Genomic DNA, 23,155 nt, shown 5'->3' on the forward strand with positions numbered 1-23,155 from the left:
ATATATATATATATATATATATTAGTCTAGATACTTTTGTAAGCAACAGAAACAAATTAGCTTAGTTAAGCAGAAAAGGAGTTTGTTTTGTAGTTCACCAAATGAACAAGAAGCCTGGAGAGCAAGATGCAGATCTGCCTATACTGGTCATGGAGAAAGCAGAACCATTTACTAATCTCTGGTATAGAGCACACTCTGCAAACCACGGGGCAGCACCACAAATGTCAAAGGTGTTTAATCTTGGCTGGTGCCATAAAAGTGTTTAATGTGCCATTCCATCACTCTGTAGGTTTAGCTTCTGGATAACAAGGTATATGAAAAGACCAGTAAACCACAGAAATGAACCTATTCCCTTACTTGTCTCACAGTAAAGTGAGTTCTTTGATAAGGTACAAAACTGAATGTAATGTCTTGATAGATGTGTGTTGTCTTGATGATACCATCCACACTAATAGATGGTGCTGGAAAAATAATGCATAATGGGCAAGAAAAGTAAATCTAATCCAATGTCTGTTACAGTAAAGGTTATCTACTGTCCCCAAGGAGGTCCTATCAATCTTCCATGAGGTGGCTAATAGGTCCCATGAAAGAATGGGTACCACTTCAGAGGCTTACAGTTGATCACTCTTGCTGCTATTGGCAAACTGGGCACTCAGCCAGGTAAAGCATGGTAAGTGGAGGAACATGGTGTTCAGCCCATACTTGACTGCTATCCTTGTTTCTAGAGCCATTTTATTCCTGAGCCCATTGAGCAAAAACTAGAGTGTCTCATGGGAAAGACTTCCTAACATCCACAGGACACCTGATTATTATTGTTCACCTGATTGTAAAATGCTTCCCCTGAAGAAAATGGAAGAGACCATGACTTGGCTGACAAATTATATCCAAGGAAAAGTAAGATACCCCAGGCAACTTCTAAAACAATTTAAATAAAGTGTAATGTTATGAAGGGTCCTTGCACAAAAGTCTCCCGTCTCCTCTTCATTCGAGGGATTTGTGAACTAATTGCTGGGTGGCCAAGGCTTTGTCAGGCCTACAGTGCAGGAGAGAGAGGAACAGGAAGAGGGAGAAGGTGAGAAAGGAGAGGGAATCAGAAAGAAGAGAAAGGGAAGAAAAGAAAGGAGAGAGGGAGGGAGGAAGAGGAGAGACCTCTAAACATATGGTAAAGACCATAGCTTTGTATCACATGACCCTTAAAGGTAATATGCCAAATTTTAGACAATTTGAGCATCAAAATAATGGTATATGGCCTGAATTTTGTCACCCCAAAATTCATATGTTGAAGTCCTAGCCCCCTGCACCTCATAATATATTTAGAGATACGGCCTTTAAAGAGGTAATTAAGGTAAAATTAAGTCATATGGGTGAGCCCCAATACAATATGACTAGTGTCCTTATAAGAAGAGATTAGGACACAGACATGCATGGCAGGAAGACCATGTGCAGACACAGGAGAAGACTGCCATGTACCAGCCAAGGAGAGAGGCCTCAGAATGAGACTAACCTTGCCCACACCTTGATCTCAGACTTCTAGCCTCAAACTTGTGAGGAAATAAATTTCTTTTGTTTAAGTCACCCAGGCTGTGGTATTTTGTTATGACAGCCCTAACAAACTAACACAGTTGTAACATAACCCATTGAATAATGTAAAAATTCATGAGTATTTACTGATATAAATGAATAAATGGAGGAAAAGGGAAAGTGCTCCATTAAAGTAGAATATCAACTAATAAATGTAGAAGGAATAACGTAATTAGAAAAACTCATTTCATAACTATCATAAAAATAATTGATCCAAGCAAGAATATTAATATATGCTGAAAGTGGCAGATAAAAGTTTGATGTGAAATAGGATATTTAGTAAGTCTCTCCCCATAAATTACAGAGTAAAATAGTAACTTGACAGTGGAGAAACTTGGCAGACATTGCCTTAACTACATCATGCGTCACTTGATATGAATACACAGATAACATAACGTCTGTGTATTCCAGCCCAAACTGCATCGCCTGAAAACAATCATGAGGAAACATTACACAAACCCAAACTGAGTAATGTTCTACAAAATAAATGGCCTGTTCTCTTAAAAAAAAATGTCAAGGTCATGAAAGACAAAGACTGGGAAAACTACTTCAGATTAAAGCAAACTAAAGTACGACTAAAGGCAATATGTGGTCCTGAATTGGACAACTGACCAAGGTTGAATATGAGGATGAATTAAATAGTATCGTACCAACGTCAACCTTTGTGGAAACTGTACTGAAATTATGTAAGATTAAGGCTGTCGGCGCAAAATCTAGTCTACCAATCAATAGCCACTGACCATAATCGCCTCCTCCCCGCCCAGCTATTTAGTGATGGTTCACACGATTCTTCCCAGCCTTTCACTCTCTCCCCCGACATCATCCCTATCCCTGCTTCAGAGGCCGTTTTCCTCTCTGCCTTTAGCACATCGTCCACCTTCTCCCCTCCTGGCTCCTTGTCCCTATCCTCTTCTGCTTGTTCGCTGTCTGCTCCCCAGCTCCTTTGCACTTGGTGTGCCTCCCTTTCCTGCCTAGGTGCGCACCGGCAGCCCGGCGCGCCTCTGTGCGCTTGCGCTCTGAAGCCGCGGGAGCTGGACTGGCAAACACTGGGGCTTCAGGGCAGCGGGGGGCTCCGAGGGCCGAAACCGGGTGGGGCTGGGACAGGTGGCTGCGCTCGCGCGCGGGGCCTGACTCCTGCCCGAGACCGCGCCGCCGGGATGGGCTGCTCCAGCAGCGCCCTCAACAAGGCCGGCGACAGCATCAGGCTCCGCAGTGGTGAGCAGGGGACCCGACCCCACCCCCCGCCTGGGCCTCGGGATTCGGGTGGGCTCGCTCCCTGGGGGGTCCGAAAGGCGCGACTCGTTCCCACTCCGCCCAGCAGGGGGCGGGCTCCTCTCTGAGGTTGGAAAGGGAACCCAGAGCACAGCGTGACTCCCTCCCGAAATCTGGAACAGCGCTACTGTGACTCCGGGTGCGGCGGTCCGCGCGCGCCCAGACGCTCGAGGCCCAGGGCCGGGAGCTGGGGTTACCCTGTCAGCTGGTGTGATTGCAGGGAATTGGCGTTGCATCCCTGCCGCCGCCGCATTCTCTTCAACAGATGAGTAATTTCCTGCCCTTAACAATAGGTGTTATTTAATCTCCAAAAAGTACGAAACTTCAGATTCTATAAAGTTTCAAGTTAACTGGGAACCATTAGTTTCTGGTCGTAAGGAGAGATGTCTACCCATTTTTCTATCAAGACCTTTCCGCCTTGCCCTCCCGTCAGCGGTTCAGCATCCGAGATGGCAAAGGCTGCTGAAAGTACAGATGGGCTCCTTCAGATTGGTTCCTGAACTTTTGAAGAAGTCAGATACACTTTCCCATGTCTTTGGCTTAAATATTTCTTGACAAATATGCACGTGATAAAAAGTGGTCACCGCTGAATCTTATAAAGAAATTCTCTTTATAAGTATATTTTGAATGTCAACTGTATAACTAGCCAGGTAGGTGCTTGGCTAGATGCTGGAGATACAAGTGACCCTACTTTTGCGGTTTGGAGGTGGAAGAGATAGACAATCAACAAGTTAAGTAAATGATTAAGATAGTTTCTGACAGAGATAAGTGCTGTGAAAAGAATACAAGCAGATTAATGAAATAGAGAATGGCTAGATTTTACAACTGACTCATTTCTTACATTTTGAATGGCTAATATTTTCGACAAAGCTCTGAAGGTTAAGTAAATTCCTTCAAACTAGGTTACAGTCATTTTCAAGGCTAAAGTTAGGGGAAATTTTATACTCTGGTTAATTCCTTTTTACAGGTCTTCTTTTAGCACCTTGCATTATTCCAATAACAGAAATATCTTCCTCTCTGATTTTGTAGTAGAGTTTTGCAGGGTTTTCATGAATGTTGTTTCAAAACTCAGAGTCCTAGTCAGAAATGTTTTATTACAGTCATTTTCATGGTCTGTGATAATTTATTTCTAACTTCAGTAGATAATGAAAGCAATAAAAAGATGTGGAAATAGGCAAAAATCTAATGCCATATGTAAAAGTGATTTCAAACTTCTTGTCACTGACAACAATGTGAAAAGATGGAAAAATCCATTCCTAATGTACCGCATTTGCTAACCTTTCTCCTAAAGAGACAAAAGCCTCTGTACCCCAAATACGCTCTGAAGAGGCTGGCGCAATGAGCAATTTCTTTGATGTTTCATGTTTTATTTTGTGAAATCAGGTGGATTATGCATTCTGTTCCATGTTAAATCCTTGTTGATTTAAATATGAAAAACAGGAAGCTCATACTTTAGGAAGATACACCGCATTATTTTAGTTTCTCCTATCCCCTGCCATGCCCTAGGTATCCTAAGAATAGCATCCTAATTTAAAAAGCAGAGCATTAAATCATCATTATAGGTTTTTAGATCTATGAAAACATATATTGCAGGAATGTTAACTTTTGGGGAGGGGCAAAAGTATCTAATAGGTGGAATGGAATTTTTAATTCTCTCAGAAAAGAATGAATGACCTTGTTTTAAAAAATATTTTATCACCAGTATTAATAACCATCTACAAGAGCCACACCTTTCAGTTTTTATTTATGCTTTTATTGCTGTTCTAAGTTTACATGAATGTTGTTCTGAAAGAGATGTTAAAAACACCTGACGATCAGTTTTAGTGCATAGAAAATTAATATGCTGCATAAATTGAATCAATCAACAGGTGTATTTTGCTTCTGAGCCTCAATCAGACAATACTCTCTTGTAATTGGATACTATTGTATGTTCATCACCGTTTCAACTCCATGATCTTGGAGATCTGATAAATAATTCATTCCTATTTCTGTAGCTCAGAACTTCTTTATATGCAATCCCAAGCCTGTGTATGTGCTTTTAGATAAAATCAGTCCAAGTTTATTAAATGTCCTGCACATTCATTTACTCACTGTACCCCCAGTGCCTAACAATGCCTGGTACATAATTGTTGAATGAATTACTTAGTTTAATCTTATAACAATGCTATGAATAAATTTTATGATTTCCCCATTTTACATATAAAAGTAAATAATTTGCCACTGTCACAGGATTCCCAAAGAGTTGGAGCTGGGCTTTGAATTCAAGTACTCTGATTCCAGACCCTCACTTTTTCCTCCTTAAACCAGCTTGTGATAACTAGATATATATTATAACAAATATACAAATATGTGTAATATATGCATATGTGATAAATAGTATAAATATATTATAATAAGATAATTATTTATCTCTAAGTAAGAGATTCTTTTAAATTCACGATATCAACCTCAGAACCCCATGAGTTAAAGCTCAAATACATCAAGTAGCCTGTAGACTGGATTTATTTAGACAATTTTCTGTAACTAGCTTAAGAACTGTTTGTTCACGATGCAGTATTAACCTACCAGCAAGAGTCATTAATAATGAATTGAACTAGGGTACTGCTAAGATCTCTTACAGTTCTAAAATCTTGTAACACTAAAATATGAAGGTACTTATTTTCTGGGCTCCAATTTAAATCAAATAGAAGCTACTGGTTAGGGAGCCACTGAGCTGGATAAAAAAATACATTCTAGTGATCACGTGGAGACACTTGTCTGACCCATCATCAGACACTGAATCCCAGGAGTTTCTTTCCATCACCTCCAAAGAAAGAGGTGGAGACTGGCCTTTGGTTATAAATAATCACCAGTGCTACTCAAAGTGTAGAACAGTGCCTGGTAGTTGGTAGTCACACAGAGATTTTTACTGAATGCCGTGAAATGTGTAAGGAAAGAGGCTGTTTTTTCTTCCAAAAGGACAATTAGATTGAGTTTGGAATCTCTTGTTTGTGGAAGCAAGTTCTAAATATTAGGGCAATTTCTGTTCTTTTCAGTGCCCTGAGGAGCTGATGGAATCTGAACACACAGGTTTTGTTGGCTTCACAGACTTTAATGGACCCAAAGGTCTCAGGAACTTTGGCATCCAATCCTCCCAATGCTACCAGTCCCTGCTTACTAAACTGTTTGTTAAAATAAATGTCAACTGTTTGTGGCAGACTTCTTCCTGAGATTTTACAGCTTAAGTACCAGTGTGGACAAAGTAAATAGATGGTAATTATTGACAAATTCATTGCTAGGTTAATGTGTACATTTCCACTGACAGCTACAATCATTTGTTTGTTCTAGCCTGAACTCTCACTAGCTGCTTAGAGTCCCCGCTGCCTGGGCAGTAAGACGAGGCTTCAATTTCACAGTTATGTGAATTGTTCTTTGTACTGTGGTGATACCTTCAGCCCTAAGTAGACAAACATTTTTTTTTTGTAATTGAAGAACAAACATTGTTAACATTAAAGTGAATTTTATAGGCTTTTCTTGCATATAGACATTATATAAATGGGATTTCTTTTTTTTTAATGCTAGAAGTCTTTGGACTGAGTCTTATATGTCTTTGTGTCCCCTCTTGAGCCTGGCACACAGAGAATGCTCGGTGAGTCTTTGTGGTAGACCTGGTTATTATGTAGAGCTAATTAAAATGGAATATAAGAACTGCATACATGACTCTAAAAATTGAAAACATTTGAAAATGCATGCAGTGAAAAGTGCACCTCCTACCCCAGCCCTACTGTTACCGAACTCAGGTTCTGTGCTGCCTGCCGCCGGAAGAGTCCAAAACACCGGAGGAACAAGGGTTGGTGAGGAGAAAGGCGTCCTTTATTCTAGATGTCGGCAGCTAGGGAAGATGGCAGACTTGTGTCTAAAAAACCACCTTCCCCGAGCAAAAATGATTAAGAGGTTTTATAGGCAGGTAAATGGGAAAGAACAAAAGGAAAGCAGTCCTCAGGGCTAATAGTTGAGAAGTCATCTCCTGGGGTCTTCTGAGGCCTCAGATCTGTCTCAATGTTATCTTCAATCTTACTGTCCATAGCGATTTGCGGAAAAACTGCTAGGGAGTAGTGATACTGGGTGCCAGATGTCCACCCCGCCCCCCCACTCGACTTCCAGGGGCCTGAGGATTAAAGAAGCTGCTCTTTTCAGGTTGGGGGGGGTTTGTTAATTAACAAGGCATGGGTAGCCTTGAAAAAGGGAACAAACAGAGTTCTTCAGTTAATCAGTGGGAGGAGAAACAAAGAAGAAACAGCAGAATATCAGGATAAATCAAGCTGCAAATTAGCTATTGATCACCAAATTTCACCCTTACCCACCATCTGCTTAGTTCCAATCTCACTCATCGGTAAATACTGTTACTAGGCTTATTTTTCTGTATATTCTTCCAAAGTTTCTTTATATATTGAAAGTATTATTTCCCTCTCCCATCTTTATTCATAAAATGTAGTATTATACTCACTATTCTTCACCTTGTTTTTTTCACCTATCAATATGGAAAATTTTCTATATTGATATGTAGAGAATGTCATTCTTTTTTTTTTACACTTGCTTAATAATACATTGTGTAATTTATTTAACCAGTCCCCTGTTGAGGGGCATTTGATTTGTTTTCAGTTTTTCCTTGTTGCAAACAAGGCTGTAATTGAATTCCTTTAAAAATACAACATTTTGAACATGTGCAGCCGTGACTGTAGGACAATTTCCTGAAGTAGCATTACTAGGTCAAAAGGTATGTGCATTTATAATCTTGATAGATAACTGCCTAAATGCCTTCTATAAGAGTTATACCAATTTACACTCTCATTGACAATACAATAAATCTTTTTCTAAAATTGAAGGCTTTCCATCATTAGTGCAGCTGCATCAAAACGTGGGCATGGAGCAGGTGTCAGGGGACAAGGTAGGAGCACCCACTTGGTTCCAAGTAGTACTTTAGTATATGATCTCATTTATTTCCTACAAGAGCCTTATAAATAAAACAAACATTAGTATCACCAAACATAGCTAGAAAACTGCTGCTTAGTCAGGATAAGTAACTTGCCCAAGGTGTCAGAGCTAATAAGTGATCCGGCTGGGGCTTAAGCCCAATGTATGTGACTCTGAAGCCCCCGACCTTGGTTCTGCCAGAACTTGTCATGGGGCCTTACACATAGGACAAATGCAATCCATATCTGTTGAGTGGGTATGCGTGAATGAATGGATCGACAGCGGTGGAGGATCAGGAGAGTGAGAGAACTACTGAGAAAGCAGAGGGAGAGTAGGAATCAGGACCCACGGAATAAGGCAACATTGGCCAACATAGGCTTGGGAAGAGAGTTTGGGGTTGTGAAAGGGTTTCTTAGTCATTCAGGAAAAGGTCAATACAGCAAAACAAAGCTTTATTATGTTCTGTTAAATCATGCTTCTGTAAAGTTGCCACATGTCCCAGCTCATGTGTACAGTTTCACTTCTATGGTAATGTTTTACTATATCAAGTTTAAAATAAAAACCTGATACTTGTGGGGGTTACTGAAAGGCTCACCAAAACAGACAAAAAGCATCAAACTTGGCCAGGCTTTGGAACCTGGTGTGCATAAGTGTAGTTGTACGAGGTAATCATTGGTTTTCAAAAAGCAAAATACCAGAATATAGCTCTCCAAGTGAGTGTTAATGTCTGGAAAATACCACAATGACCTCAGAAGCATCTTTACTGTCCTTGGGCTATTGTCGTTCACATTCCTTGAACCCTTCCTTTGAAATTGCAGTCAGGCTTGAGAGATCATTCTTTTGTATATATTCAAGGGTGTCAGAACTTTGCCCTTTATGGATGAAGATTGCAAAAACAAAAAACAAAACAAAACAAAAAAGCATTGTTTTTAACAGTTAAACTCCATGGAGATTATGCTCTATGAAGGTGGGTGAAATAAGCCTTTGCTACTGTGCCTAAGCATAAGGGGTGGTCATTGGAAATAGAGAAAAGAAACGGGAACAGGTGGCATTAGGACAAGTTCAACTGACACCGCTCGATTCACTATGGACGGGCCCAAGGGGCTGTGGGGTCCCCAGGATAACTGAGCTGGGCTATGGTGACTGGATGGCTGTAGCCCCATACCTAGGAGGGATGGATGACCCTCTTTTCTCAACAGTCCCTTTGGCCTCTTCTAGCCTGGCTTCTCTAGTAACACAAAAGACCTCAAGGCCTGATAACATGTTCTTAATTCATACTGACACCTCTTGACGTTCAGATCTGTATGGCTTAACTTGCACTGAGATGAGCATGTCACATTAAACCAGTTTAGATAAATGAAGTGTCCAAATGTATGTTAAGTAGGAAAGTCAAGATGCAAGAAGATCGGGAAACATCAGAAACAGCAAAACAACATCCCTGCCATATCTATCCACTTTCCAGGTCAACAACAATCACATTTCATCTACATACAATAGACTCTGTGGCCATGACAGTATAATTAAAAGTGGACCTCAAAATAGCATCAATTAACTTCATCTAAAATAAGTAAATATATAAAGAACTTGACCTTATAGGCCAAAGGTTGAGATGACTCATGCCAAGAGGCTGCTCAACAAGCCTTCTATATGACCTGAGCCCCCAGCCTTTCCTGGCTTCTATTTTTTTTTTTTTTGCAGCTATTCCAGATGCATTCCCCCAGTTTTCTCCCTACCCCCACCCCTGCCAGGCCCCTCCCTCTCAGTGATTGACCTGCCTCTTCTCCACTAAAAGGAAGGTCCTTGCTATCTACAAGTACTTCCTTCCCCTATAGTCATGTGGATATACCATTAAACCAAAATTTTTTTTTTTTTTTGTCCATCAATTGTCTGCTCCCTTCACCAGGACAATCATTTGGGGACAGTACTTTCTCAAGCCTGTAATATATTTGACTTTACATTCAGTGAAAAGGACCTTTCTATTAAGAAGTTTGCCTTTAAAATCTAGTCCTAAAGGGTCCTTGCAGGATGAGAACATTCCACACTTTGCAGACTGCCCTGATTCATGCTATCATTATTATCTTCTCAGCCTTGCACAGCTAATGCTACTCTAGTCTATTTATGGTGACAGAAATATATTTTCCCCTTTGTCATATGTATCAGAGAGCTTGCCAACCTTGAGAATGGGTTATAATGCGCTAGCATTTCTCTCAGTCTGTAGGACAGCCCGGCAGGGTCCTCCAGGGGCAGCTCCTTCCATCACCTCAGTGTGCTGCACAAATACCGTATTTTCTGTGTCCCATGACCCACTGGGATATTCATTCCAACTGCTCTATCATTTTCACTAGTGGCTTCTCTTACTGGGGATAACATCTGTCTGCCTTCAGCAAGGACCTCATTCAGTCTGTTGACATGTCCTCCCCAAACCATCCTCTTTCTTTCTTTTCTTTCCCTCACTATCATTGATAATGATAAGGAAATCCTTGATTTTTTTTTTTTTTGTGCCTGTTCTTACTCCATTCCATTTTCCTAAGACTGACAGGAACCACATAGATTCTTTTGGCTACTTTCCTTTCCCTGTGTTTTTCTGGAGTAGCCTCTACAGACTACCGTATTTTGCTGTGTATAATGTGTTCCCGTGTATAATGTGCACCCGCTCTTTTGGCCCAAACTTTCAGGGAAAAAAATCTTTTGTTTTAATTTTTTCTTTAAGGAGCCTTGAATCTTTTTTTGTAAAACTTTTTATTGGGGAACAGTGTGTTTTTCCCAGGACAGATCAGTGCCAAGTCAAGTCGTTGTCCTTCAATCTTAGTTGTGGAAGGTGCAGCTCAGCTCCAAGTCCAGTTGCTATTTTCAATATAGTTGTGGGGTGCGCAGCCCACCATCCCATGTGGGAGTCAAAACAGCATCCTTGTTGTTAAGAGCACGCACTCTAACCAACTGAGCCATCTGGCTGCCCACTGGCAGCTCAGTGGCAGCTCAGTCATTGTCCTCAATCTAGTTGTGGAGGGCACAGCTCACTGGCCCATGTGGGAATCGAATTGGCAATCCTGTTGCTCAGAGCTTGTGCTTTAACCAACTGAGCCACCCGGCTGCCCCTCGTTTTAATTTTTTAATTCGAATTTTTATTTGTTTACATTTAGGTATTTGTTTTTTGTATTATAAAGGAATTTTAGCATTTATTTTTTTTAACATTGTACAAGAAATTTTATGTAACAAATAATTACAAAACACAAACAAGAGAAACACAAGAAAGAAAACACAGTTACAAGAAATTTTATGTAGCAGTAGCAAATTTATATTTATGCATCATAGAAGGCCAAGAACTCTTCATTGTTGCAAGTTCATCATAAGTTCAGCAAAACCGATTATCGTATTCCAGAGTATTATTTTGCATACAGATATTGTTATTGATTTCTAGAGTTATATTTTTAACACATAAGAATAAATAAAAGAATTAAAAACATTTATAGAGATGTGGAATTAATACTGCCCATGTATAATGTGCATTCTTATTTTTCCCTCACAAATTTGGGTAAAAAAAGTGCGCCTTATACATAGCAAAATATAGTATATGGTTGTGAGAGGCCGTGGTTACCTGCACACCTCAAATGTGTGTGTGTGTGTGTTGTGTATGTGTGTGAGAGAGAGAGAGAGAGAGAAAGAGAGAGAACACACATGTGGCCTTGAGAGAGAATTTCAACATACTCAAAGACGTATAGAGTGCTAATTAAGAATGTGTGTCTGGAGTTAGACTGTCTAGGTTCAAATCCTGGTTCAGGATCAATTTAGTAGTTGTAACTTTGAGCCGTTGAACCCCTTTATGGCTCAGTGACTTCATTTATTAAATAGGATTAACAATAGTTCCTATTTCATAGAGATGTTCTGAGGAATAAATGAGTTAATACATATAATGCACCTAGAGTATAGCCTAAATATTGCCTAGAACAAGGGCTGGCGAACTGGCCTACTGACCAGATTGGAACTAGCCTACTGGCCAAATCTAGCCCATCACCTATTTTAGTAAATAAAGTTTATGGGAACACACACATGCCCATTCACTTACATATTGTCTATGGCTGCTTTCTCACCATGATGACAGAGTTGAGTAGTTGCAATAGTGACCCAATGTTCAGGAAAACTGAAAATATTTGTCATCTGTCCTTTTACAGTAAAAATTTGCTGACCCTTAGCCTGGAATATTGTCTGGTAAGTCCTCAATAAAATTATGTGTCATTAATATCAGTTTTAATAAATCTCAATTTTTCTTTATTGCTTTTCCAATATCAAGTTTTGTTTTTTCCTCTAGATCAATGTCTAGATCTCTGAATTGTTTGATTTCCTGACTTTTTTTCTTTTTAGTAAATTTGTTAAAGGAAAATTACAATGAAAAATATTAAGTCAGTAATAGCACAAGTGGTACACAAATATTCGAACATCATGAAAGTGGTGTGTGAATGGCCAAAGTTTATGGAGCAGTTTTTCTAAGGTTACCAGATCGTATTTTGCAAGGTTACTTGCTCTTATACTTTTGCTGCTATAATTTTTTAAAATGCACTTTATTTTAGAATAGTTTTAGATTTACAGAAAAATTATGAAGATAGCACAGTTCCCATATACCCCACAACCACTTCTCTTATTATTAACATCTTACATTAGTTGAGTGTTTGTAACAATAATGAACCAATACTATACATTATTATTAACCAAAGTTCATACTTTATTCAGATTTCCTTATTTTTTTCTCTAATGTTCTGTTTCTGTTCCAGAATCCCATCCAGAATACCACATTCAGTCGTCCTATCTCTCTAGACTCCTCTTTACTATGATAGTTTCTCAGACTTGTTTTTTATGACCTTGACAGTTTCAAGGAGTACTGGTCAAGTATTTTGTAAACTTCTGGGATTAGGATTTGTCTCAGTTATGATTTGTCTGATGTTGTCCTTATGATGTAAGGTGGATTATGGGTTTTGGGGAGGAAGACCACAGAGATAAATGCCCTTCTCCGCACATTGTATCAAGGGCACATGTTCCTAATGTGACTTATCATCACCTCCTAACCTCTGCTACTCCTTTTGGAGACTCTGAAGCTTGAAGAAGGTTGAGAGATGTTTGTTTTATATTCTAATCTTATCGAAATCTTTCAGTTTAATAACTTCCATGATTCTTGAAGAAACCTGCTTCTTCCTAGATCAAAGCGTTGTCTTATGCTTTGCTTTATGAAGAAAAGAAGCACATTCAATTCCGGTCTTAATTGTGCCAGAAGCCCAGTGCTGGCCTCACAGGTGCATACGGCCTGTGAGAGGAAGACTTCTGCTTTGTTACAAGTGACTTTTCATTCTGGGGAAAACCCCCCAACTTCCCTTAATGTGATCTATACTAACTATGGAAGCAAAGTCATCTGCATGGCATGTGGATCCCTAATCTCAGAGAGTAGTCGCAGCGGTCGGCAGAAGGACCTGGGTCACAATCCTACTTGGTCTGCCCACTGCTCTTTCTGGTACTGGGGGCTCTCAGGGTACACTAACCACCGGGCTTGAAGCCCAAATCTCTGATGTGACTATGACTGTTCTGTTGCAAAATTTATTCCATCCCAGCCACAAATTTGCTAACTGCTGATGGGAATACTTCCTTTTCAAGTGCAGATGTCTACTCTTGGCCACAAGCCTTTGCACATGGAGCCCTGACTGAATCAGGCACAGCGGCTAAGCTGGGAGAACAGCCACCTCACATTGGTGCAGCCACTTACTCACAGCTTGTGTAAGGTACAAAAAGTAGTAACCTTAATTTCAGATGAGAAATTAGAAGACCTGTGTTTCCTGACCTAGCTGAGGTGGAGGCTTAGCAAACCCAGCCAGTTCTGTGAAATGATGGAAGCCGGACAAAAATCTCACTCCCTAATGTAGAGCTCACTTAGACCAGCTCAGGCCCTTAATTCATTGCTAAATCAATATATTCATCACAGTGCTGGCGTGACATGCGGGTTTGAGAGCAGAGACCACACAAGGGTTTTGACAATGAGTAACAATGCCTGTGGAGAATGAGGGACACCCACAGCCAGAAGGTCTGTGTGTTCATCATCCACTTCAGTCTCTCCTGACTGGCTCCTTTATGCCTTTCCCTGATGGCCTGAGAGTGTTGCCGTAGATAACAATCCAGAGATCTTGTTAAGACACAGATTCTGGTTCAGTGCATCTGGGGTGGGGCCTGCGAGTTAGCATTCAAATAACAACAGCAGCAACAACAAAAAACTCCCAGGTAATGCTTATGGTGAGGCTCTGGGACCAAAATTTGCCTTAAAGCACCTAACCCTTCAAGGTAGAATCATACTTCCTTGGGCTTAAATCTCAGCTCTGCCACTCCTAGCTGTGTGTCCCTCCTAGATAAAGGTTCTAAATCTTTCTGTGCCATATTTCCTCAACTGTATAATGGGGATAATACAGGCATACCTAGGAGATAGTGTAGGTTTGGTTTTAGACCACTGCAATAAAGCAAATATCTCAACAGTGTGAGTCACATGAATTTTTAGGTTTCCCAGTGCATATAAAAGTTATGTTTACACTATACGATAGCCTATGAAGTGTGCAATAGCATTATCTATAAAAAACAATGTGCATACCTTAATTTTAAAACACTTTATTGCTAAAAAAATGCTAATCATCACCTGAGCCTTCAGCAAGTTGTAATATTTTTGCTGGTGGAAGGTCTTGCCCTCGTAATAGCAAAGGTCACTGACCACAGATCACAACAAATATAATCATAATGAAAAAGTTTGAAAGAGAATTCTCTCTATTGTGAGAATTATTAAAATGTGACAGAGACATGAAGTGAGCAAATGCTGTTGGAAAAACGGCATCGATAGACTTGCTCAATGCAGGATTGCTACAAACCAATTTGTTAAAAACACAATGTCTGTAATGTCTGTAATGTAACTCCCTTTTGCAGTTGTTGGGAAGATTGAATGAGATAATCCATATAAAGCTCTAGGCTCAGTGCCTTAGTAAATGTTAGTCACTATTGGGTTTCCTAGAGAAACATGGTGGACGAGGCCTGGTTAGGTTGGTGCAGTGTCACAATTTGTACATACCGGAGACATATTCTTCACTTTTTCTCTCTTCCTTGTTCATTGAGATGCCTTTGATTTTGTACATTAAATTTCTGCCCAAATATTGGATTGCCATGTGCCAATAATGACCATCAATCAATGAAACTTGTCTTTTTTAATGACACACACTGTTGATAATTTCAAAAGTGATGTTTTATATGATAGCTTTAAAAAAAAATAAGAGTGAGTCTTATGGGAGTCTAAAAGAAATCAAAGAAAATTAAATTAGAAAAATCATAACTGAAGGAGGTGACTGTCATGGCTTGATGACTGGTTCTGTAGCTGTTAAATGCCAGCCTCCCCGTAGGCAGGAGCTACACATCTCTATGTGTGCTTGTCAAGTGTCCTGAAGTATCGTTCTAACTACATGTTCTTGTTTCTCTGTCATTAAATTTCAAAGTTAAGTTTACCTTCAAACTTTATCGCATTTACTTTGTGATGGTCAAAACTAATTTTAGATATGTAAATTAAGACATTTCTACTGAAAAAGAAAAATGGTTTGTCTGATTTTTATTTGCCTTCTACTGGATTTTTTTTTGGCTGATGGTTTCATACTTCCATTTACATGGATATTGCTTAAATTCACCTCTCTTAAAATGAGTTCCTCGTTACCATCTATCAACTAGTAGAATGAATCTTTAAGGATTAGCATTTGTGCCATGGCATACAAGGACGGTATTTTTACATACTTTGATTAGGGAAAAGGACAAACATATCTAGAGTGGCACCACAGTTAGATCCACAAATATTTGTTGGGTGCATGGATAGAGAATAGAATGGAACTGAGGAGAAAGCAAAGGAAGAAGATGAGAAGGAAGACGAGCGGGCCTCTGGTTCCTAAAGCTCAAAAGCTACAAGAACTTGGAAATGGTGGCAACAAGGGAAAATATCAGGGTCCCTCTTTCTTACTGATTTTCTAGAATACCCAGTAGACAGGCCAATGAAGTCTTTGGGATGTCTGATATGTCATAGCCATTGGATAGGAAATACTGACCTCAAGTTTTTCTCCTTGCTTTTCATTTCTGATTAGAGTAATGAACTGAGTTGAAAAGCTTTCACCATAATGTGAATTTCAGGCATGTTAGCTCTAGTTTTAATCCTTTCTGTAATGTTGCCTAGTGTTTAATTTCTTTGTGTGCCTATCACAACGGTGTTTGCAACAAGGGTTCTTTAGTTCAGCTGTCAGAACAAATTTGTGCATGGATCAACTTACAACAGAATCAAGAGAGGTAATGAGCACCAAAGGATTAAGCCCAGAGCAGTGTGTGATTTGATAAAATGTAGGGTTTGGAAAACAGACATTTCTTGAAACAACTTTGCATGTGGAAACAATGCATCTGTCCACAATGTTTATTACATAATAATACAGATTAGGCATAGAATGTCTCCTTTTGTGGATAAAAGAGCTCACTGCTTTTCTAGTTAGAGTGCTAGAAGAAATGATATGGTACCTTCTTTTGTGTGAAGGAGGTATGCTGGGGATTCACAAAACCATGGAGACAGAGCATGTGGAGATCTTGGGTGAGAGGTAATGCATAAATACCAAGCTGGATTTAATGAGGGAAGTAGCTATTATTTAAATTTCCCTGCAGACAGTAAACCCTATGATTGCAGGGACCAAATCTTCCTTCCTTCTTAACTGCTGTAAACCCAGTGCTCAGCTGAGAGCTGGAATATAGTAGGCACTTATGAATATTTGATGAACTAAATAAAATCAAAGCCAACAATGAAATATTTATTTATATAAAAAAGCTACCAGTGACTTTTTTAATGCCAGTCAAATCCAGTCAAATCATGGCTGACATTATGAATACTATTTCATTATCTATCAACAATCATGTTTTTAAACTTATTGTGGTAACAACAGAATTTTATAGGTCAACATTGACAACTTCATAGTGTTTGAGTGACTCTTTATACAAGTCCTTTAATGTCGTAGTTCATTCTTTCTGTTGCCAAGTTAGCTATACTTTATTGACAGAGCCACTGGTAGGCCACAAAGGACCTTTGTGGAAATAGAGAAAGAAGCCCTCCCCACCTCTGACATGTGCAACCTTACAGGTGCACACAGGCTGGAGTTCAGCTCTCCCTTGCCAGCAGTACACCCCTGGGCAGTGAGACACCTACCTGGCTGTACGCTGCATCCCTGTTTACTGAGTACCTTCTCATGTCACATACCAATTTGGGTAACGACACACATGATCACCTTGGTCAATTCTTTTCACAAGCCTGGAAGGCAAACATAATATTCTCATTTTACAGATGAGAAAACTGAGGTCCAGAGAGGTTAGGCGTTTGTCTAGATCGCACAGTTAAGTAAATGATGGAATCAGGGTTCACACCCAACGTCAGAACAGTCTGGAATGGCCTGCTCCAGCTGAAGAGGAGGGAAGTCAAACGAATCCAAAAATGATACTTCCCTAGCTGGGGATAAAAACGTTGTTAGGGATATGGAATCTGGTGCCTGAAAGGAAATGTGAGTGACAATTGTAGACTATATTGTTGCGTTTTCTGAGAGATGAATTGAAACAACCATTTCTTTTCCAACCTTTTCATTTGTTTACTCTGAGCTTTCTTCTTTTCTAAATAGGCTCGAAGAAAGGTACTCGTATTAGAATGAATTGAATTACCTTACTTTTCTGTCTGTCCACCACAATCTGTTCCTTACTAGGGCCATCAGATGATGTATAATACTAGTGATGGCTAACATTAATTGTCACTCAGTGTGTGCCATTCACTGTGCTAGTGCTTTCTGGGTATTAATTCGTGTAATCCTCACAATAGCTCTGCTAATATTCCTCCCATTCTACAGGTGATGAAACTGAGGCACAATGAGTCTTAATAAGGCTCGTAAGTGGAGGAACCAGGATTCAAACCCACTACTTTATAGGTGTCACTTTCAGGGTCATAGGATTTCTGTCCTCCCTTTTAGAGTAAATTGCACTCTTCTATTACATAGGAAAAAGAACCTTTAAGTGATTCGTTAGGAGCTAATACCTCCAAAACACAGTTCTTTAAAAATTCAGTCAGAGTGTAGTTAATAGAAATTGTGTCACTACACTTTCAGCATTTTCTCTATTTTTTTTTTTTTAAGATTTTATTGGGGAATTGGGAAAGGGGAACAGCACTGGGGAATCGGGGAAGGGAACAGACAAGTTGCTGTCCTTCGGTTCTTCAGTCTAGTTGTGGAGGACGTCGCTTCACTGGCCCATGTTGGTATTGTGATCACTGCGCTCTTCCCGGCTGAGGCAGATCAGTCGCCGGCCATTGGATGGCCACTCATGGCAGCCCAGCTCCAGGTTGAGCTGTTGTTCACCATCTTAGCTGTAGAGGGCACAGCATCACTGGCCCATGTGGGATCCGACCGGGTGGCCCTGCTGCTCAGAGCTGATGTTCCCAAGCCAACTCTTAACCAACGAGCCACTCAGCCGCCCAGCATTTTCTCTATTTTTATGTGTAATCATTTTAAAGATGTTTTAGCTCCTTTGGGCTACCCCAGAAAAAATATTAGAGACAGTGATATTCTTTTTTAAGAATAGTCAACCCAGCTTAGTTGACTATTTTCAGGTTGTGTTATAAAAATATTATATGTTGAGGACATTTGCCTATGCCAAGTATACCAGTAAAATTAGGAAAAGTATATAAGAATGAAAATTGATCATGAGCATAAATGTTCTAGTTATGGTAAAAATTGATAGAACCCTTGGACACTTAAGACACCATTTGTGGATAACAAATTTTCACAAAGCTTTTAGTTTAAGGGAAGAGCTTAGACTGATACCATAGTATATTTTTCAAAATATAAAATTGAGTGGCTATGATCTGGGTGTGCCAACACATTCCCCCCCACCGTTTTCTGCTCCGGAAGGCTGATGCCTTTAGAATGCATCCACAGCTGGCACAGCTGGTTGAAATGAGTTTGTCTCATTTAACTGTCAGTACTAATCACTGTAATAACTATTTTACCAGAAAATATAATTTGGCAGATGTCTGTGATTAGTATATTAACACATTTCTTTGTTAATTTTCTAAGGCAGTCATCACCAGAACATGCTTTGTATAATATCTAAATGAATTGTCTCGTCGTAATGAATTTCTTTATAGATCTGAGAAATTGCTTTTGTTAAGTTGTCTTATGTGCTGTTAATCTGAAGGCTTCATTCATGATGAGGCTAGGAGGTGAGGTAAAGGACAGCCCTCCTCCCAATTCTATCATAAGGACCCCTGGGGCTGATAGCCTGCTGCAAATCACAAAATCCTTCCTAAACTCTGCTTCCTCAGGCTGAGGCTCTAATTCTTCTCCAGTCCTGGAGACGGGGTGGGAAATGATTTGATGTGAATAAATGTATTAAGAAGAGAAACAATTGGCAGTGGGTTGAATTAATGATAGCACATAAACCATGGAAGTGAAGAGCCATTACAATTATTCACTCTGGGAAAAACAATAGCTTACTATATGGCTCAGTTCTTCCAAGGAGACATACTGGTTATATGTACATATAACAATATAGATATAACCCAGATCACAATATAATTACTCTTTTATTTTTATTTTTTTAAAGGTTTTATTGGGAAATTGGGGGAGGGGAACAGCTTTGGGGAATCGGGGAAGGGGACCAGACAAGTTGCTGTCCTTTTGTTCTTCAGTCTAGTTGTGGAGGACGTGGCTTCACTGGCCCATGTTGGTATTATCATTGCGCTCTTCCTGGCTGAGGCAGATCAGTCGCCGGTCACTGGACGGCCACTCACGGCTGCTCTTGGCAGCTCACACTGGACTGCCAGCCGCTCACGCTGGCTGCCAGCCACACACAGTAGCCCATGGCAGCCCACTGCAGCAGGGGCTGCAGCCTACGCTGTCACCGGTGACTCACGGCAGCCCAGCTCCAGGTTGAGCTGTTGTTCACCATCTTAGCTGTAGAGGGCTAAGCATCACTGACCCTCATAGGGTAAGGGGTGATAGAGGTGGGAATAAAAAGAGCTAAGTCTTTATTTTCCATAGTGGGAGTTAATTGAAATGCCCAAACTGAAAAATCATGAAATAGCAATTCACTTAGAGATATCCCTCCCAAACAGCTAAAAGAATGAAAATATTTGCCCCAGAGAAAGGGAAATTGGAAATGAGGCCTGTGTATTAGTTGTATATCTTAATTATAGATAAGCAGACAATTCTTTAAAATATATGTGTATATAACCGGGATAGGTGGTAACTTAAGAAAAAATAAGAGAAAAAGAAAAACTGTCTTTGGGAAAAAAAACCATAGAAGAAGAAATATATCACTGAAAGGCCCGTTTTAACATGTTGGTTTATTTTCTTTTAGTATTTTCTGCTCTATTTGTGATTTGATTTTCCTCTTTTTCTTCCTCCCTCCCTCTCTTTCTTTCAATATTGATATATGTATGGACAAAACTGTGATTTTGGAGGACCATAATGTTTAAGATGAGGTGTTTGAGTTGAAGACAGTAAAGAGATTTGAATTAGGGAGTGTTAGGGTCATGGGATGGCCTTTCTGTACTCAGTTGTACCCAGGGCTGTCTTGAACTGTGACATCTACTTCTTGATAGCAACGTACTTTCTCAAGATAGAAACTAAACAATAATGTGTATTTTCTCTTATTTATTTTTCAAATGAATGATCAAAAAGTAATTTCAAATATATATTTTCAACCACAGAAGAAAGTGAGTCCTGCTTTGCCCAACCCAAACCATGTACACTGGGAAGAGAATCTACTATTTATGGCAAGATACAAAAGGAAAGCCTTCCTTCATTAGAGAAGCTCCAGATTTCAGCGGTGTCTACAGCTAATGGTGTTAAATTCCTCCATGAACAGCCCCTGGCAAAGGATGCTGCAGACCCTCCAGGATCCATGGAGAAGATTCAGCCTCTAGAAGGACTCAAGGAGTCTGGACCACCTCAGCCAGGTGGCAAAGATGATACTGCAGGAGCAGAAGACAAGAAGAAAGACGTGGAAACCGTGACAAAGGCTCAGCCTTTAGAAGGAAATACTAAAACTGAAACTTTAGGAATAGAAGCGAAGCATCAATCTTTGAGGATGGTGGGACAGAGGGGCTGTCCTGGAGTCATGGGAGGTACCGAGAATCCACAAACTGCCCAAGAGATGAAACCTCTAGGAATAGCTGAAAATATTCCACCACTGGAAGCAGGTAGAAAGCCACAATCTCAAGAAGCAATGGGAAAAGATGAACAACCTAAACTCCCAGAAACTGTTTCCACAGAGACTGAATCTCCAGAAATATTGGACGGAAGCCAACTTGTGGAAACAGCGAAAGAGCAGCAACTTCAAGAAGCACTGGGAAGAGATGAGCAGTCCCAACTTCTAGAAACAATTCCCAAACAAAATGGATCTCCAGAAATATTGGAAGGATGTCACCTCGTGGAAACAACTCCCGAAAGTCTAGGAAACATGGAGCAGATTCAACCTGAAGGAACAGTTGGTAGCACAGAGCATCCAGCAGGAATTCTAGAAACAGAGACAAATGTGGAAACGGTCAGGAAAACTCACAGTAACAAAGAGGACCAAAACATTGAAGGTAAAGTTATGTTGTTAAAGATTCAGGATGTTTAGATGTGCTCCATATGAGACAATTTCTGGGGGTGGGGGTGGCTGACAGCCACTAAAGTCTGCATTTCAGGTGGTTGAAGTTTATTTTGGTAAATTTTAGCTTCACATTACAGTATAATTAAATGAAGTATTTATCCATTTGTTTCTTTTTCTTTTCTTTTCTTTTTTTTTTTTAAAAGGTTTTATTGGGGAATTGGGGAAGGGGAACAGTGTTGGGGAATTGGGGAAGGGGAACAGCCAAGTTGTTGTCCTTCAATCTTAGTTGTGGAAGGTGCAGCTAGCTCAATTCTAAGTCCAGTCGCCATCTGGCCACCCATAAGCAGCTCGTGGCCGCTCAGCTCAAAGTGCCGTGTTCAATCTTAGTTGCGGGTGGGCATAGTCCACCATCCCATGTGGGAGTCGAACTGGCAACCTTGTTGTTAGGAGCACGTGCTCTTATCAGCTGAGCCATCCTGTCACCTGTTGGCAGCTCAGGGGCAGCTCAGCTCAGGCGCAGCTCACTGGCTTATGTGGGAATCAAACCGACGACCCTGTTGCTCAGAGCTCATGCTCTTAACTAACTGAGCCATTTGGCCGGCCCTCCATCTGTTTCTTAATTCTTGCACTTATTTTTATTTATTTATTTTTTAACTGAGCCATCCTGCCACCTGTTGGCAGCTCAGCGGCAGCTCAGCTCGGGCTGGGAATTGAACCACTGTTGCTCAGAGCTCACACTCTTGAGTGAGCTCTTAACCAACTGAGCCACTCAACTGGCCCTAATTCTTGCACCTATTAATACAGCAGTTTTTGAGTGCCTAATCATATGCTAGGTGCTGGGGTACAGAAGGAGTAAGAGGGAATCCCTATTCTCAAAGGGGTCACAGTGAGAAGAAGGCAGACTTTAAACAATTACTGCAGTCTATTGAGGCAAGTGCTTTAATGAAAGTGCTCTGGGAAAAACAGGGAGAAGTAAAAGCATGTATTTGTTAGACCAGGGTTGGCAAACTCAAGTCTTCTGGGCGTAGGATAATGACAGAGAATGAAGTGACAGACACATGGAATGTCATGGGGAGCCCCAGGGAACTTTGATGAATAAGAACATAGCCCTTTGAAAAGAGGCAGCTGCATTTTGGCTCCACCCACAAGCACAGGGCCAATGCTGCTGCAACCCACTTCTTAGGGAAACAGATTTGTAAGTGCAATGTCCAGACTTTTAAATGTTCGCAACCTTTAAATGTTTAATGATTGTTTTCTTTAAATACCACAGGTTTTAAAAAAAATGAGACAGGTTTCTGGGCACCTCTAGGCCACCTTCTGATTTAGATTTAAGTGGAACTTCCTATTTGTTATATGTTCTCCTGTTATTTCTTGGGTAATTCTGTATCTTGATTTTATATGAGAGAATGCCAAGACTCGGAGATGTTAAATGCCTCCAGCCTTCAGAGGAACTGAGAGAACCAGGGTGATCAACTTTCTGGACACCACCGGAGAAACTTGCTGCTTAGGCCTAAAGATTAAGAGCTGTCCCCATTGGAAACCAACTGTGGGGTACTTTATTGTAAATGCTAAATGAGCGTCTCTTAATGTCTGCTTTGGTTACTTTTCCAGGTGAGACAGGAGAAGTGGTTGAAACAGAGATGGAGAATGAGAAAATTAGCAAAGGGGCTGAAACAAAAGAAGAAGAAAC

The 23,155-nt window shown here is 40.3% G+C and overlaps 1 protein-coding gene across 1 annotated transcript; it reads left to right on the forward strand.

The window, feature by feature from the left end:
* Positions 1-2,649: 2,649 nt before the first annotated feature.
* Positions 2,650-23,153, forward strand: ERICH5 (glutamate rich 5; the record flags this gene model as incomplete). The annotated part of the gene is made up of 3 exons (XM_019642526.1): positions 2,650-2,796; positions 20,579-21,457; positions 23,077-23,153. Coding segments are annotated over exons 1-3 (1,014 nt in total), but the record flags the coding sequence as incomplete, so codon positions are not given.
* Positions 23,154-23,155: the final 2 nt, after the last annotated feature.

Source organism: Hipposideros armiger, unplaced genomic scaffold, assembly GCF_001890085.2.
Source record: "Hipposideros armiger isolate ML-2016 unplaced genomic scaffold, ASM189008v1 scaffold_70, whole genome shotgun sequence".
NCBI classification, from domain to species: domain Eukaryota; kingdom Metazoa; phylum Chordata; class Mammalia; order Chiroptera; family Hipposideridae; genus Hipposideros; species Hipposideros armiger.